This window comes from Citrus sinensis, chromosome 3 (assembly GCF_022201045.2).
Source record: "Citrus sinensis cultivar Valencia sweet orange chromosome 3, DVS_A1.0, whole genome shotgun sequence".
NCBI classification, from domain to species: Eukaryota; Viridiplantae; Streptophyta; class Magnoliopsida; order Sapindales; family Rutaceae; genus Citrus; species Citrus sinensis.
The window spans coordinates 17653475-17672472 of NC_068558.1; the positions used below are offsets into that span (position 1 = coordinate 17653475).

General features: G+C 40.2%; 2 protein-coding genes and 1 long non-coding RNA gene across 3 annotated transcripts in view; 2 read left to right on the top strand and 1 right to left on the bottom strand.

Moving 5' to 3' along the window:
- The window catches only part of LOC102611359 (wall-associated receptor kinase-like 2), a 155030-nt gene that overhangs the window by 23362 nt on the left and 112670 nt on the right, over positions 1–18998 (top strand). The window lies entirely within an intron of this gene.
- Positions 6250–7579, bottom strand: LOC127901488 (uncharacterized). Its single transcript, XR_008053648.1, has 2 exons — positions 7460–7579; positions 6250–6488 (listed from the first exon to the last, which is right to left on the bottom strand). It is a non-coding gene; the product is annotated as an uncharacterized LOC127901488 (long non-coding RNA).
- LOC127901486 (uncharacterized) lies at positions 10363–11637 on the top strand. The gene has a single exon (XM_052438915.1). The coding sequence runs from the start codon at positions 10489–10491 to the stop codon at positions 11635–11637; it is 1149 nt and encodes a 382-aa protein (XP_052294875.1). The 5' UTR covers positions 10363–10488.

Sequence of the window (18998 nt, forward strand, 5' to 3'; positions counted from 1 at the left end):
TCACCTAGGACTCCACAACAAAATGGAGTTGTTGAGAGAAAGAATAGGTCCATTCAAGAAATGGCTAGGACCATGTTAAATGAAAATGCATTACCAAAATATTTTTGGGCCGAAGCCGTCAACACCGCTTGTTATGTTTTAAATCGGGTGTTGATTAGATCTCATATCAATAAAACTCCCTATGAGCTTTGGAAAGATAGAAAACCCAACATTGGTTATTTTAAAGTTTTTGGATGCAAATGTTTTATTTTAAACACAAAAGATAATCTTGGTAAATTTGATCCAAAATCTGATGTTGGCATTTTTCTCGGGTATTCAAACTCAAGCAAAGCTTATAGAGTTTATAACAAAAGAACTTTAGTTGTGGAAGAATCCATGCATGTTACGTTTGATGAATCTAACCCGTCCTCCGCGGAGAAAGGAGTTGTTAATGATGATGCAGATGGAGAGTTACAAGAAGAATTATCAAAAGAGAATCAAGAGAATGCACCACAAGAAAATCAAGATGATAGACAAGAAGAACAATCAAATATGGAGCTGGAGCAACAAGAAGGTATTTCTCAAACACTCCCCAAGGAGTGGAGGTATGTTTCCTCTCATCCTAAGGATTTAATTTTAGGTGATCCTTCAAGAGGTATCACAACTAGATCATCACTTAGAAACACATGTGAGCATGCTGCATTTATTTCTCAAATTGAACCAAAATCTTTTGCGGATGCGGAAAATGATGAGTTTTGGATTATGGCAATGCAAGAGGAGTTAAATCAATTTGAGAGAAATAAAGTATGGGAATTGGTTCCTAAACCGGAACATCAATCCATTATAGGCACTAAATGGGTATTTAGAAATAAAATGGATGAATCCGGTGTGGTTGTAAGAAATAAAGCTAGATTAGTGGCTCAAGGATACAACCAAGAAGAAGGAATTGATTTGGATGAAACATTTGCACCTGTAGCTAGATTAAAATCCATTAGGATGTTGTTAGCATTTACATGTCATAAAGATTTTATTTTATTTCAAATGGATGTCAAGAGTGCTTTCCTAAATGGTTATATTATGGAGGAAGTTTATGTGAAACAACCTCCTGGTTTTGAGAATGAAAAATTTCCAAATCATGTTTATAAGTTGCTTAAAGCCTTGTATGGATTAAAACAAGCACCTAGAGCATGGTATGATAGACTTAAGAATTTTCTGTTGGAAAATGACTTTTCAATGGGTAAAGCGGACACTACTCTATTTGTTAAGCATTAAAACCAAGACATACTTATTGTTCAAATTTATGTTGATGATATTATTTTTGGTTCTACTAATGAGTTGTTATATAAAGAATTTTCATCGTGTATGAGCAAAGAATTTGAGATGAGTATGATGGGAGAGTTGAAGTACTTCCTTGGACTTCAAATCAAACAAAACGAGGAAGGAATCTTCATAAATCAAGCTAAGTACGTAAAAGATCTACTCAAACAATTCGGCATTGATGACTCAAAGACCAAGAATACACCAATGAGCACAACAACCAAGCTGGACAAAGATGAAAAAGGCAAAGAAGTGGATATCAAAATGTATCGAGGTATGATCGGATCCCTACTTTATTTGACTATAAGTAGACCCGATATCATGTTTAGTGTATGTTTGTGTGCAAGATTTCAGTCTTGTCCCAAGGAATCCCATTTGCTTGCTGTTAAAAGAATTTTCCGTTATTTGAGTGGAACCATAGATATTGGCCTTTGGTATCCTAGGGGAACTCATATAGATTTAACATGTTATTCGGATGCGGACTTTGCCGGTTATAAAGTGGATAGGAAGAGCACTAGTGGTACGTGCTATATTCTAGGACACTCTCTTGTTTCATGGTTTAGCAAGAAACAAAATTCTGTCGCACTTTCAACTACCGAGGCTGAATATATAGCTGCCGGAAGTTGTTGTGCACAAGCACTTTGGATGAAACAAACACTTAGAGATTATGGCATTAATCTTGAATAAATTCCTATTAAGTGTGATAATAGTAGTGCTATAAATCTTTCAAAGAATCCCATTCAACACTCTCGAACCAAGCATATAGAAATAAGACATCATTTCTTGAGAGATCATGTTCAAAAGAGAGACATTGCATTAGAGTTTATTTCTACGGAAAAAAAACTTGCCGATATTTTTACAAAACCTCTTTGCGAAGAACAATTTTCCAAAATTCGGCATGAACTTGGGATGATGAAATTTTCACATTAACATCTTCATTCATGCTATTGAGTCTATTATTATTTATTGATCTATGACTTGATGCTTTAATTTCTATGGAATGCTCAATCATAATATACATGTGATGTGTATGTATATTTGAAAATGTATGAATTAATTGTTGCAATACATATATATATGTTCATGAATTATGCATTGAACTGGCACTCAAATCATTTTGGATCAATAAAATGATCTTGAAATGTATTAATAAGTAGCCAAATATCAAAATACATGTGCGAAATCATAAGTTGTAGAAAACGGATTGCCGTTATTTCAATAAACGGCTAACCGTTTTGGGCAGAAACAATGGAACGTTTTCTGGAAGCTATCGGTTCGCCGATAACTATCTATCGGCTCGCCGTCCTGATACAAAATTTTGAGTGGACTCCCTGGACCCTATCGGCTCGCCGTTATTGCTATAAACGGCTTGCCGTTTTGATGAATTTGTTTTGAGGCCTCTATGGACTCTGTTAGCTCGCCGTTTTTTTTATAACGGCTCGCCGTTATCATGCATTAATTGAATAGTCCTTCGTCTTCCTCCTCATTTCGGCTTCTCTCTCTCTCTTTAGCCCGCGACTGCACCAGTTCTCTACTCTCAAATCCATCACTTTTCTTGTCATTTTTCATCAAATTGAAGCATTACAAACCATTTTTATCTTCTCTAGAACCTTTCAACCGATTCAAATCCTTCTCTTTCTTTTAAAATTGAAAAATCTCCTTTTTGAAACCCTAGAACCAGCCGAACCTTCCTTGCTCAAATCTTTTTTTTTCCAATCACATTTCCACCCATAATCACTATCTCATCTCTCAAACTTTATTTCCACAATTTTTTCCTTCCAACACATCCATGGCGGAACGACCACAAAGGCGTGCTCGCACCAAGCACACTGCTCCACGCCGTTCTAGTCCACCTAGGTCTCCTTCTCAAGACTTCAAGAGTCTTCATTTTTCTGATGCTACCTCTGCTCAGCGATTTCGTGAGAAGTTCATGGGTAAACCCGTAACTCCCTCTTTTTCTCTTAACATTTCGGAATTCTCGGATATTACTGTTTGTGGTCACTCCATTACTCAAATGCTTAGTCATTGGAAGCAAGCTTTAAGTATTGAAGAACCTATTTATGAAAATCTAGTTCGAGTCTTTTATTCAAACATAGAATTCTCCTCTACTTGTCGTGACGAGCTTCATACATTTGTAGGAGGTATTCGCATTGAACTTGATGAACCCAAATTACGTAGTATTCTAGGAATCGCTTATGGAGGGTTAGATCTGTACACCGCTAGGAAAGAACTATCTTTTAGTGATTTTCGTCATGTGGATGGTGTACGGAACATTTGTCGTCGTCGGGATCTTTCCGATGACATCTGCTCTTTGTCCTTTAGGTCTTAACTCCTCCATTTTCAAATTCGAATACTTCACATTATTCTCCAACACATGGTCACTCCTAGACAGGGTCACACTGATGAGGTCACTAGGCTTGATATTGGTCTATTAGATTCTCTTATCTGTAGACGCCATGTGAGCCTATCCTACACTATTATGTGTCATATGCTGTCCACTCCTAAAGTCTCCAACCGATCCCTTCCTTATGGCAGCATCATCACTAGGATCCTGAACCACTTTCATGTTCCTATCATTGAGCCTGTTTTTCTCGAGACTCGTAAGCTCGGTCGAGAAATTATTTCTACCATCGGATTCTTTAAGAAGCGTGGGAAATGGGAAAAGACCACATCCTCCAAAAACGAAGTCACACTGATTGCACCCGAGGATGATCGCATGCTGAATGATGTCTACTCCGAGGATGAGCTACCTGATTTCCGTCTTGGGGCTAGACCGCGTGTTCCTCGCCGAGCAGCAGCACCAACAGCCCCTGCTTCACCAGCAGCAGATGCATCTCAGGATGACGAGCCTACCGAGACTGCCGTCCCTCCTGCGGCATCAGCTGTTCCTGAGGATCGCTTCCAGCAGCTTCTCGACCGAGTGGATGCTTTGTCCCAGCAGCAGCAGCAGCTTCGATATGATTTTGCAACCTTTCGGGAGCAAATTTCAGATCAGCAGATGGAGTTAATTGCGGGACAGTGTCGCATTCTCGGCTACTTTGGATATGACCCCGGCAGCTCGTCTTCACAACCTCCATCTTAGATTTCTCTAACCCTCTAACTTTCGCACAGACATTTTCTCATTTCATTTGCCGTATGTGTATGATATTATTTGTGTTCTGAGTGTTATGTGTTTTGTGATTATGCATTTGATAATTCATGATGATAATTCATGTTTGGGTTGTTTTTGGTATTATATTGATTACATTGCTCATTCTGGAAGTGTGAATCTGTTGGTATGGAGGTTGGTTGATATGGTGGTATACTTATATGGAAGTGCTTTTCGTTTTGACTCTATGTATTCTTGAGGATATAGTCACATTTCAGGGGAGATTCTGCCAAAATTTTTTCAAACATAAGTCATTCATTGCGCCTTTTTCTTTTTGATGATGAAGGGGGAGAGAAATTAGCATGAGTTTGGCATGAGTTTATTGGTAATTGGCATAATTGATTTTGGCAAAATAGTATTGGCATAATTTTTTTTAATCAATCTGTCGTGTTTAAAATTTTGAGATTAACTGTTAAATGATTTTTTTTTTTAAAGGAGTTAACAAGTCTTTCAAAATTTCACTTAGGGGGAGCACATATTTAGGGGGAGCAAAATTACACTAGTATTGTTTTTGAAAAGTTTGTCATCATAAAAAAGGGGGAGATTGTTAACCTAAATAATTCTTCACTGATTTTGATGATAACAAACATGATTAAGTTTTGGTTAATCTTTTAAGAGTTCAACATAATTTTCTCTATCTTTAACAAGCCTCATAAAGAGTAGTAAAAATTTGGAGTCAAAACAGTCTTCTTGCAAAATAGCTCACTGCAGCAGTTTTTATGGAAAACGGCGAACCGATATGTGTAATAAACGGCTCGCCGATTTCAAGCAGAAATGGAAATTAGCCTCTGGACGTAAACGGCACACCGACATGTGTGATAAACGGCTCGCCGATATCAACCATTAGCCTCTGGACCTAAACGGCGAACCGATATGTTACTAAACGGCTCGCCGATATCAACCAGAACTGAAGGGCAGTCTGTGGACATAAACGTCGAACCGACAAGATCGATAAATGGCTCACCGATATCATCCAGTAGCCTCTGGATAAAAACGGTGATCCGACAAGTTTGATAAACGGCTCGCCGATATTAACCAGAACTGAAGTGTAGCCTCTGGACACAAACGACGATCCGACATCTAGATAACGACGATCCGACAATTTAAAAATCAGCCCCAACGGTCATATTGACCAATCAAACGACGATCTGACATCTAGTTAGCGGCGATCCGACAGTGTTCAGAAAGTCAATAACGGCTAGTTTTCAGCTGCAGCTATAAATAAGCTCATTCGAATTCAAACAAGAGCTGATCACAACACTACTATTGAGCTTATCTCCGAGAATACAATCTTCATAGAGCTTTAAACACATTCTCTTTTCATCTATTCACACATTGGGCATTGATTTGTAATCTTAGATATTGTGTGAGAGAAAAACAATTTGTAATCTTTTACTTTGAGTGATTGTAAGTGTTGGGATACACTTGGGTTAAGAGATTGGGGATAATCTCTTGTTGTAAAGGACCATTGACACCTTGGAAGTCAATTTTAAGCATTTGAAGCCTTGGGTGGCTAGCTTAGTGAAATCCTCAAGCCCGGTGAGCTTGGAGGCGTGGACGTAGGCGGGGATTGCCGAACCACGTAAAAATCATTGTGTTTGCTCTCTCTTCCCTTATCTTTTTATATTGTGATTGATTTATTTGTTATTGCTTTAAATTTGTGCTGGGTTTGCATTGAGTTTTGCTTTAGAATTTAATATTTTTTAATAACCCAATTCACCCCCCTCTTGGGTTTGCCTAGTTAGTATTTCATATAACACTCCCAATACAATTCAATATACAACAAACTCTAGTAATCAACATCCTCAACCAAAATGCTGAGTTTTATATCTCTAGAGTCTCAAAAGATAATATTATAACTAATATTAATATCTCAGTTTATTCTTAATCCCAAAAGAATAGTATAACAAAATTATACAATCCCAACAGAACGAGATAACCAAGATGTCCTAACAAAAATATTTATATCTTCTAACACCATCACGTGGCCAAGACTCAAAATATATTTACAGTCTCTGGGTCGGTCTGGTGTACCTGCAACCTCCTGGTGAGGGGGGGGGGGGGAATATAATAAAAACGGGGTGAGTTTAAAACTCAGTGAGATCAGTGAGTGGATAGTAGTTTTGAAAATTAATTCTTACTTTAAAAGAAATAATCATATCATTTCCAAACACGATTTAATTAAACCATAAGCGAGAAACCAGTAATAAATCATTAAACATTTAAATCAGATTACTAACCATGGAAATCATATCACAATATCATATAGAATTCACAAATATGAAAATCATCACCAAACAAGTACCCAGGGAAATAATCTCGTCATATCCGGACCTCAACAGACGGGCAATGACGTACTATCTGGGTAACATCACGCCCCGGAGCTATACGGATAGACAGGGAAGTTCCATCTCATATCTCATCATATCTGTGCATGCATAATCTAGTCCCCAAGGGATAAAAGCGCCCAAGCACACGGCCCAAAGCCTCTGTGTGTACTCAGACGGGCCCCAAAGGCCTATATCTCATTTGTATCATATGTATCATTTGTATCTCAATATCTGTCTGTATCTCATATCAGTATATCCGTAATCATCATACCGCATGCATATGCCCCCAAAAGGTAAAAGCGCCCAAACACACGGCCTAAAGCCTCTATGTGTGTTCAGACGAGCCCCAAAGGCCTCTCATCTCATCTCATCTATATCACTGTATCTGGAGGGAAGGGTACTGTCTAATGATTTCAAAAATAATCATTATACTCATTCACATACCTCTTAACCATATTTTAAATCATACCACATTTGAATCCACTTTTCTTATCTTTAAAATACTATCATGCCTATTCAAAGTCGATATGCAAAATCATTAACGAAACATTTTAATAAAATATCAATGCGTGAATAAAATCCATTTCGAGAAATCATTAAATCAGAACATTTAAAATACTTATTTTGCAAACATGCTTTACTATCATCGCTAACTATGAAAATAAGTTTTGTGTATTCCACTCACAGTGACGGTGTTCACGGTCGGTTATCGTCCACGTCCGCGGACCGGTTCTCGCTCGCAGATCCTCCTAAATCAAGGAAACGACATAATTATTTTCCGTAAATCGGAATTATGACTAAATTTATTAATTACCTTATATATATATATATATTATTCACATGTTTAATTGAGAACATCCAATAATATAGTAATAATATAGTGGGCAAACTATAGGAAGGTTGTTAGTAGACAATTCTAATTTTAGCTTTACTTTGCAAATGAAAAATTAGAAATAGTCCGTCGAACCCATTTTACTATATTGGAGGTTTGGGCTAATCTTGTATAGATTTTTGCTCAGAAGAAGGATGGTTCTCCAAGGGCGGTGGGTTGGTTTTTGTATAGACTATTCCCCTATTTTCCCATTTTGCTTTTCTTTGAGGAAACCTGGTCCATTTTTTTTTGTGTTTTCTTTCTTCAATCAAATATGTATTTCTCAATCTCGTCTAAAAAAATACCTATCTCATTTTACTATATGTTTATGAATTACTAATTGTATTTTGTTAGTATTCCATGTTTGAAGAAGAATATTAGATTGAAGAAAGAAGAAGTTGTTCCTTTGCTAATCGTTTGAAACCCAGGCTTGCACTGAATCTGATTTTTATCTTTTACTTTTTTACTTGACCCATACTTGAATCTAATTTTTGCTCCACTTTCCTTTCTTTCGTCAATTTAATTATCAATCCACTTCAAACCTAAAAAGATTTAGTAATTGGGAAACCCTTTTTTTTGAAAGAATTGCAAAGTACTGTAATTGGAAACTGGGTTCATGTTTTAAAAAGCAACCTGATTTGTAATGTTTGGCTTATAGTGGCCTTCTATTTCTGTTTTTCATCTCGGCTTGGTTAATTTCTTCACTAGTCGTTTAAATTTTGTTAATTTTTATTTTTCCTCTTTAAGCTCATTAAATATCTTTTTTTTTTTTCAATTTATGGCTTTCGGTCCAACTGATCATCGTTGAATGTGGGCAGTATAAATGTTATAGTGCTTGTTAACTTAATGTATTTGATCATATATTATAGTATTGTTTACTTTAAATTTAGACAATGAAATAGATTACAAAAAAAATAACTTATGCTTGTCAAGTTGTAGACACCATTGTTCACGTCATCATTACTGAATATTGATGTACTTATTAAGTGTTCTCTTTAATACTTGATAGAATACTTTTGGTAAAGCAATTTGTGGTATCATGATTGCAGGCTGTAATTAACTTGGGAACGTGTAGATTCTACAATTTCTTTTTCTGATTCCTTAACTTTCTTCTTTTAATCCTACTCTTCCATGTTGAAGTAATTTATGAGTATTTTTGCTTCAAAATAACTAAGATTTATTTTTCACAGTATACTAATTGATTTTATGCACTTGTAGGTGGGAAAAAAATGAAGCCGTGGATGGATATTGAGTGACCTTGTGCTTTTTTTTTTCTTTTGGGTTGGAAACTTAATTGAGTAGTAGTTAGCACTTGTTGTTTAGAGATTGTTGAAAATTTAATTTGATACTTATGTTAAGTCTTTTACATATAGTGATGTAGTTGAATTGTTTTAATTTAAGTGATGTATTTGAGATGTTTATTATATGAATTGTGTTGCAAGATATTTAATAATAAATATATTTCGAGTTTTCTTTTGGTTGTACAACAAACACGAAAAATATAATTAAAATAAAAATATACTATTAACCAAAAGCAACATAACATTATTAAATACTGACTCTACATATTTAAAATAACAATAAGAATTTTTTATATTATCGAATCAGTTTCTGATACTATAGTCACATAAATCACTGACGTGTAAATAGTATTATTAAATACCAATATCATCGTGTCATTATTTTAGTGATACTATAGTGAAACAAATTACTGACACAAAAATCACTGACACAAAAAATTAGTGTCAGTGTGTTCTGGCTTGAGCAACACTGACACAATTAAAAATTGTCAATAAAAGTAATTACTGACGCTAAATTAGTGTTAGTAAAACTCATTTTTCTAGTAGTGAGCATCAAGCATCTTTTGAAATTCTTCTTCTTCTTTTTTTTTTATAAATTTTTTTAAATGTTATTGAGGGCAAATAAAGTCTATATGCTTAATATTGAACATAATTTTTAACAAATAAAAACTAACACTGACATTGTGCCAAATAAATTGTTTATAGCTTAACTGGCCCATTTAGGATAGCTGCGCCGCCAAACAGGGCTTTGATTTTATTGCTATAAGTATGCACTAAATATTTTTAATAGATTTTCTTGGGTGGGCTGAATGGTTAAATAAGTTAATTTAAATGATTTAAATAAGAATTTTTTTTATATTTTAAAAAATGTACGTATTAAAATTTAATATATAAATATATAAAATAATCGAATGTTTAGAATAATTTTTAGAGCGCAAACAATCTTACTCATTTTATTATTAATCAAGACTTAAGAGTCACTAAACTAAATCTCCATTTTCCAAATCTTTAGGAAGAACGAGAAAAGGTAGCAAATTGTTGCGGACCGCCCAATTCGCTAGCCCAATTGCCCACAATTTCGGGCTAGAGAGCCAACACAAGGCCAAGAGTGCTAGCTTGGCCCAATTCCGGAAGGTTCTAGGCAACTCTAGCACATGTGAACATGTAAATATTCTAGAATACTTTATACAATTCCAGCACATGCAAATAGCTAGGAAATTGTAAAATACTCTAGAGTTTGACCAAGTTTGGCAAAGTTAGGTGAAGTTAGGTGAAGTTAGGCAAAGTTAGGCAAAGCCTCCCCTATAAATATGGGATGGCATTAAGCATTTGGATCCAACAAGCATTGTAATCTCTCTTTGTGCAATACAAGTTTCTTTGGCTCAATTGCTCTCTTCTCTTGTTCGAGAATCTCTAGGCTTACTTAGCAATATTCGGCAAAGTTGTCTAAGTGCCGCACGGGTTAGCTGCGCAAAACACTCATCCCGTGACAAGTGGTATCAGAGCTAAGGTTTGCACGCACGCAAATTAGCTCACGAAGCAATGGCCAACCCTTCGAACGTAGCACAAGAGGGTGTTGTTGGTGTGGATGTTCCACCGGAACCAAGCCGTGGCCGAGAGGGAGAACGCGCCCAAGGCAAGACTCGCGGCAAGTCCAAGGCCCTATCCGTGGATGCGTTGGAGCCTCGTGTAGGCACTCTCGAAATAGCATTGTCCGCCGCTCAAGATAGCCTCGTGGGATTGGAGGAAAGAGTGGATGGTCTCGAGGGAGAATACGCCGAGTTCACGGTGGCCACAAAAGCTCTCATCCATGAGCAAGCGAACATTCTCCGAGGTGAGTTTCGTTCTTTCCATGATGAGTTGTTCAAACTTCGTAGTTTTGTTCAGGACGAACTACGTACTGTCCGTGCGGAAGTGGATGAAGTCCGCTCGGATTGGGCATGGCACAAGCGCACACTCTCCACAAGTCCAGCTTCCGCAAACTCGAGTGATGCGCGCCGCATTGACGTGCCAAAGCCTGACACCTACGATGGCACACGCAATGCCACCATCGTGGACAATTTCCTCTTTGGGCTGGATCAATACTTCGATGCCATGGGTGTCCGAGATGAGGCATCGAAAGTGGGCACTGCACCCACCTATCTTAGAGGCGCTGCACAACTATGGTGGCGTCGCAAGCATGGCGAGATGGGCAAGGGCATTTGCGCCATCGACACTTGGGCCGACTTCAAGCAAGAACTCCGAAAGCAGTTCGCCCCAAGCAATGCGGAGAAGGAAGCGCGAGTGCGCTTACGTCGCCTCAAGCAATCGGGTAGCATTCGGGACTACATCAACGAGTTCACTACCCTCATGTTGGAGATAAGCGACATGTCCGACAAGGATTCACTCTTCTACTTCCAAGATGGCCTCAAGGATTGGGCCAAGACCGAGCTTGATAGGCGTGGTGTTCAAACACTTGACGACGCCATTGCCGTTGCGGAGTCGCTCACCGAATACTCTACCCAATCCAAGGACAAAAAGGCCAACCAAGGCAAAGGCGGGGGAGAGAGTCGCAAGGACAAGGGCAACAACCGCAAAGATTGGGGGCAGAAAAAACCGCCTAGCAACAAGAGTTGGCAAGGAAAATCGGAGGGCAAGAAGGAGGCGCCAAAGCCGCGAAGCCCATGCTTCATATGCAATGGTCCTCATTAGGTACGCGACTGTCCGGAGAAGAGGTCGCTTAATGCTCTTGCTGCCCAACTCAAGAGCAACCCCGCAATGTCCACGGAGGAACCCCAACTCAGCATGGGTTCTCTCCAACGCCTCGGCGCACTCAATCGCCAACAGCCCGCACTCGTCAAGAAAGGGCTCATGTATGTAAGCGCAAAGGTAAACGGTCAGTCCGTTCGCGCGCTGCTAGACACGGGAGCAACACACAATTTCGTGTCCGTAGACGAGGCCAAGCGCTTAGGCCTCAAGGCCACCAAGGAAGGAGGCACAATGAAGGCTGTGAACTCACCCGCCAAGCCAATTGCGGGAATCGCACAAGGCGTGCACATCACACTTGGTACGTGGAGCGGAAAGCTTGACTTCTCCATCGTGCCCATGGACGACTTCAAGATGGTCCTCGGCATGGAATTCTTCGACCAAGTCCATGCCTTCCCACTGCCCGCTACAAACTCCCTAAGCATCCTCGACGGGAGTAAAGCATGCATGGTACCCACGGAGCGAGGCAAGTCCGAGGAGAAGACACTCTCCGCCATGCAATTCAAAAGGGCTTTCAAGAAGGACCCAAGCTTCTTGGTCTCCATTCGGGAACTAAATGAGGAAGGAAATAGCGGAACGTCGCCAAACCAAGTCCCTCCACGAATTCAAGCCGTCCTCGAATATTACAAGGATGTGATGCCTCCAGAACTTCCGAAGAAGCTCCCACCTCCGCGAGAGGTAGATCATGCGATTGAACTGGAACAAGGCGCGAAGCCACCAGCCTTGGCACCCTACCGCATGGCGCCACCTGAATTAGAAGAGTTGCGGAGACAACTCAAAGACTTACTGGATGCAGGCTACATTCGCCCCTCAAAGGCCCCATTCGGTGCACCGGTCCTCTTCCAAAAGAAAAAGGATGGATCGCTGCGGATGTGCATCGACTATAGAGCGCTCAACAAGATCACTATCAAGAACAAGTATCCGATTCCCTTGATTGCAGACTTGTTCGACCAGCTTGGCAAAGCACGGTACTTCACCAAACTTGACTTGCGCTCCGGGTATTATCAAGTGCGCATCGCCAAGGGAGACGAACTGAAGACAGCGTGCACAACAAGGTACGGGTCTTTCGAATTCCTTGTGATACCTTTTGGCCTTACTAATGCACCCGCCACATTTTGCACACTCATGAACAAGGTACTCCAACCATTCCTCGACCGCTTCGTGGTCGTGTACTTGGACGACATTGTGGTGTATAGCACCACACTCGAGGATCATGCCCAACACTTGCAACAAGTCCTCCAAGTACTTCGAGACAATGAGCTCTTCCTCAAACTAGAGAAGTGCTCGTTTGCCCAACAAGAGGTGGAGTTCCTTGGCCACAAGATTGCGGGCGGGAAGATCATGATGGAGAATGACAAAGTAAAGGCCATCCTCGATTGGGAGCCTCCCTCGAAAGTACCCGAGCTTCGCTCATTCCTTGGGCTGGTGAATTACTACCGCCGCTTCATTAAGGGCTATTCAGCCAAGGCGGCACCCTTGACAGATATGCTCAAGAAAAACATAACGTGGCATTGGTCTGAAGAGTGCCAGCGTGCATTCGAGGAGTTGAAAAAGGCAATTTCGGAGGAACCAGTCCTCGCTCTTCCGGACCACACCAAGCCCTTCGAAGTTCAAACGGATGCCTCAGATTTCGCCATAGGTGGAGTCCTTATGCAAGAAGGCCACCCAATAGCGTTCGAGAGTCGAAAGCTAAATGACACGGAACGCCGCTACACGGTGCAAGAAAAGGAGATGACAGCCATCATCCATTGTCTAAGAGTGTGGCGACATTACTTGCTTGGCTCACACTTCACGATCATGACGGACAACGTGGCGACAAGCTACTTTCAAACTCAAAAGAAGTTGAGTCCGAAGCAAGCACGGTGGCAAGATTTCCTTGTGGAATTCGACTATCGGCTAGAGTACAAACCGGGGAAAGCCAATGTTGTTGCGGACGCTCTAAGCCGCAAGGCGGAATTGGCAACACTTAGCATGAGCCAACCAAAGTCCGACCTTGTCTCACGCATCAAGGAAGGCCTCCAACAAGATCCGCTAGCAAAGGATTTGCTGGAGAAGGTGCTCGAAGGAAAGACAAGGCGGTTTTGGCAAGAGGAAGGCATCCTCCTCACCAAGGGAGATCGGCTGTTCGTGCCAAGGTGGGGAAACTTGCGGAAGGAAGTAATCAAGGAGTGCCACGACTCTAAGTGGGCTGGTCACCCACGAATCGAGCGCACCACCGCACTAGTTCAAGCCTCGTATTTTTGGCCGCACATGAGGGACGACATCGAGGCATATGTGCGAACTTGTCTTGTGTGCCAACAAGACAAGGTGGATTATCAACTTCCAGCGGGATTGTTAGAGCCACTACCACTAGCAACAAGGCCATGGGAGAGTGTCTCCATGGACTTCATCACATCACTACCCAAGTCCGAAGGTTGCGGTAGCATCATGGTCGTTGTCGACCGATACAGCAAGTATGCTACATTCATTGCTGCACCCGTCGATTGCAAAGCGGACGAGGCAGCCCGCCTATTTGTCAAGCACATTGTGAAGCTTTGGGGAGTTCCGAAGAGCATTGTGAGCGACCGAGACCCTCGGTTTACTGGGCGGTTTTGGACGGAGCTCTTTAAGATGTTGGGGACCGATCTCAAGTTCTCGACAAGTTTCCACCCACAAACGGATGGGCAGACCGAGCGCATTAATGGCCTCCTCGAGATGTACCTGAGGCATTATGTGAGCGCTCACCAGCGGGATTGGGCGAAGCTACTCGACATCGCCCAATTTTCTTATAACTTGCAGCGAAGCGAGGCTACAGGCAAGAGTCCGTTCGAGATCATCATGGGATTCCAGCCCATGACCCCCAATGCTATAGCCTCGACTTACGGAGGGAAAAGCCCCGCGGCACACAAGCTCGCCCGCGAATGGCATGAGGAAGCGGACATCACGCGAGCCTATCTCGACAAAGCCGCGAGGAAAATGAAGAAATGGGCTGATACAAGGAGACGGCATGTTGAGTACAAGGAAGGAGATCAAGTCATGATCAAGCTCCTACCCCAACAATTCAAGACTTTGCGGAAAGTTCACAAGGGGTTAGTGAGGCGCTACGAGGGACCCTTCCGAGTTGTTCGACGTGTAGGCAACGTTTCGTATCAACTCCAACTTCCGCCAAGACTCAAGATCCATCCGGTCTTCCATGTGAGCCTTCTCAAGCCATATCATGAAGACATGGGAGAACCAAGTCGCGGAGAATCGAGGCGGGCGCCAACTGCCGTTGTCACCGCATTCGACAAAGATGTGGACTACATCATTGCGGACCGAACGGTTTCGAGGAGGGGCGTGCCAGCACATAGCGAGTACTTGGTGAAGTGGAAAAACCTCCCCAAGAGCGAAGCCACTTGGGAACGGGAAGATGATTTGTGGCAATTCGCTGAGCACATCCAGCACTTCAAGCACGAGAGCGCGACGAGGACGCCGCGAGCTTAGGTGGGGGAGGATGTTGCGGACCGCCCAATTCGCTAGCCCAATTGCCCACAATTTCGGGCTAGAGAGCCAACACAAGGCCAAGAGTGCTAGCTTGGCCCAATTCCGGAAGGTTCTAGGCAACTCTAGCACATGTGAACATGTAAATATTCTAGAATACTTTATACAATTCCAGCACATGCAAATAGCTAGGAAATTGTAAAATACTCTAGAGTTTGACCAAGTTTGGCAAAGTTAGGTGAAGTTAGGTGAAGTTAGGCAAAGTTAGGCAAAGCCTCCCCTATAAATATGGGATGGCATTAAGCATTTGGATCCAACAAGCATTGTAATCTCTCTTTGTGCAATACAAGTTTCTTTGGCTCAATTGGTCTCTTCTCTTGTTCGAGAATCTCTAGGCTTACTTAGCAATATTCGGCAAAGTTGTCTAAGTGCCGCACAAGTTAGCTGCGCAAAACACTCATCCCGTGACAAAATGCAAGCGATCCACTGTTCATCAATATTATTTGGTGTTGTTGCAGATCATTTTGTTATTCTGGTCCATCAAAGCATCAAAACAATTTTCTTGTAAAAATGATTGTGGAAATGTGCAGATCATATGCCCCTTTGGAATTGGAGAAGTGTGGCACTTTGGTAAGAGTTATCAAGTAATATTCACTATTCTGGCTCTCCTAAAGCTTTTCATCCAAGTATCAAGACGGAATATCGTACCGTTACTCCGAAACTAAAACTAGAGTCAACATTCCTGTAATTTCTTTACACACAGTGCTATACTGCTATTGCCACAAGCAATAATATTGCTAGAAGAGTCAATCTATCTGGTGGTCCTTTCACCTTTCCCTAGGGGCTCAATAAATTTACCGCTTAATTTGTTTTAGGTTCAAAATTGATGAACCCGTACTTAATAACTGTACAAATTGATAACTTCTTGATTTACGAGGACATAGAAATTTTGGAACACTAAATGCATTTTTCTAAATTATGAGAGCTATTACTGGTTAGGCATTTATATTGTTTGAAGGACAAACCTGTTAGGAACCAGATCTAGATTCCTCATGCTTTGGTCAAACCATTGTGTAATTGTGGGACTGACAATTCCTTTTCTTTTTTCCCAGTGTCAGTGGTCATCAATGAAGAAAAAATTATGAAGCTTGTTAGCAGCCTGCTGAATCTTAGGTTGAAATAGAGTTGCCTTCTACATTACTGGAAAATCTGATTTTTGTAAGTTAATGATATTCTAGTAGTCTGCATAGACACCAATGCATATTGATTAAACAACTGGTTTAAATCATTAGGGCATGATCAGCCCGTTATCTGGCACTCTTAAACACAATAGGCAGGGAGGCTTTGGGCAAATCATATTCAATGATTAGAAATGTTCAAAAATTTCAGGATAACAAATATGCAAGCGTTTTAATTGGACATAAGTATTTGGGTTTCTAGTTCTAATAGAGGTTTCTCAAAGCTATATTCTAGTCACTTTACTATTCTGAATCAGAATCAGAACTAGAATCAGCGGATGTTTTTCATTGTAAACTTTTAATAGATCTCTTACTTATTGTGATTTTAATCCAATGATTGAACTAGATAAGAGAAAAGGGCTAAGGTCAATAGGTTCAATTGGTCTGCAAATGGCAATCAACTCATGACATTGCATGAAATATACAACATGCTTCTTTTGAAATATTATATATTCAAAAATTTAGTGCATATATGCTTATATTTGTATATTTACAATACAATGCATATTAATATCAAGGAGGCAGAAATTGAACATATACATTCATAATGCAATTTTTGATAATTGTACGAATTTTCTTTTCTGGGTAATAACATTCAGGGAAAAGAAAAATAAATACAAGGTTAAGACAATCTAAGACATGAAGCCAATGAAGCATGGCTTAGGACTGTTGTGCGCGGAATGCGGAATCAAGCGCACCAAATAATTATAGAAAAATAAAAGACACAAGAATTACGTGGTTCAGTAATTAAACATACATCCACGAAGGCAAGAAAGAATAATTGTTTATTTAACAATTAATAGAGTACAATATTTGAGTAACGAATCTCACTTCCCAGAAACCCAAATATACCCAGTACTCTCACACTCTGCAGGAAAGATAAATTCCCCAAACACACTTCTCTCACTTCACTTAAAAGCTTAGAAAGTTATAAGCTTAACAATTTTAGGATGATTTCAAATGAATGAAATCCTTAGCTATTTATAGGAGAAATGAATTACTATGCTAAGAATAAAATAATTAAAAATATAATTTTTAATTATTATTATTTTTCAACAAATTGTTGGTGCACCAACAATTTGTTGACTTCAACAAATTTGCACCAACAATTTGTTGACTTCAACAAATCTTCACCTCGGCGAAAATTTTTCAAATCTGAGCCGACTACCAATGAACCATCATCCCCAAAGTGGCTTCATCTCTATGACTGCCTACGTATCCAAAATTTGGGATTAAGCCAACCGTAGTTCAAAATACCCGAATGACATATCTTAACACAATCGAAGGATTTGAATTAATTTCAAGCAATGTTGAAACTTAACTCCAGAAACTACCTTCGTCAACATATCTGATGGATTATCTTTGGTATCGATCTTTCTCAACAACACAATACTGCTCTCGATAATCTCTCTCACATAATGATATTTCACATTTATGTGCTTCGTCCGAGCGTGATATGTTTGATTCTTCGCAAGGAATATCGCACTTTGATTATCACAGAAGACCGCAATGTTCTCCTAGATTACTCCCAAGTCACCAAACAAGCCTTTCAACCAGATAGCTTCTTTTACAGCTTCAGTTGCTGCCATATACTCTGCTTCCGTAGTGGACAGAGCAATTGTCGATTGTAGAATCGACCTCCAGCTAACCGGACCTCCACCCAATGTGAATACGTAGCCCGTTGTTGATCTTCGCTTGTTAAGGTCTCCAGCGAAATCAGAATCACAATACCCAACACATTGTTGACCACAATCCTTTTTGAACAATAACCCAACATCAACTGTCCCATACAGATATCGGAGAATCAACTTTACCGCAAGCCATTGATTTTTACCCGGATTGTGCATGTATTTACTAACCATGCTCACTGCTTGAGATATATCGGGCCTTGTGCATACCATAACATACATAAGACTACCCACAGCACTAGCATATGGAACACGAGCCATGTAATCGCGCTCCTCTTGAGATCTAGGACATGAAGAAGAGCTTAATTTGAAATGAAGAGCTAGAGGTGTACATACCGATTTAGTTTTGTCATCCATACTGAATCTTTCTAGCACTTTCTTCAAATAAGACTTTTGAGTCAACCATACGATCCCATTCTTCTTGTCTCTACAAATCTCCATCCCAAGAATTCTTTGTGCATCACCCAAGTCTTTCATCTCGAACTCAAAAGCCAGCTGCTTTTTTAATCTTTCGATCTCATCTCTATTCTTCGAAGCTATAAGCATATCATCGACATAGAGTAACAAATAGATGAAAGCTCCATCTGGTAGTCTTCTAAAGTAAACACAATGATCGTGTTCACTTCTGGTGAATTTATGCCCTTGTATAAATTGATCAAATCTTTTGTACCACTGCCTTGGCGATTGCTTCAGTCCATACAAAGATTTAATCAACCTACACACATGATTCTCCTTTCCAGTAACTCTGAAACCACAAGGCTGAATCATATAGATTTCCTCCTCCAAATCTCCATGTAAGAACGCCGTCTTAACATCCAATTGAGCCAACTCTAACTCATATTCTGCAACTAAGGCAAGTAGGATACGAATGGAAGTATGTTTTACAACTGGAGAGAAAACTTCATTATAGTCAATACCTTTC

What these genes read in the sequence shown, in the direction of transcription:
- LOC127901486 (XM_052438915.1), top strand. Translation starts at nt 10,489, where the DNA reads ATGGCCAACCCTTCGAACGTAGCACAAGAGGGTGTTGTTGGTGTGGAT.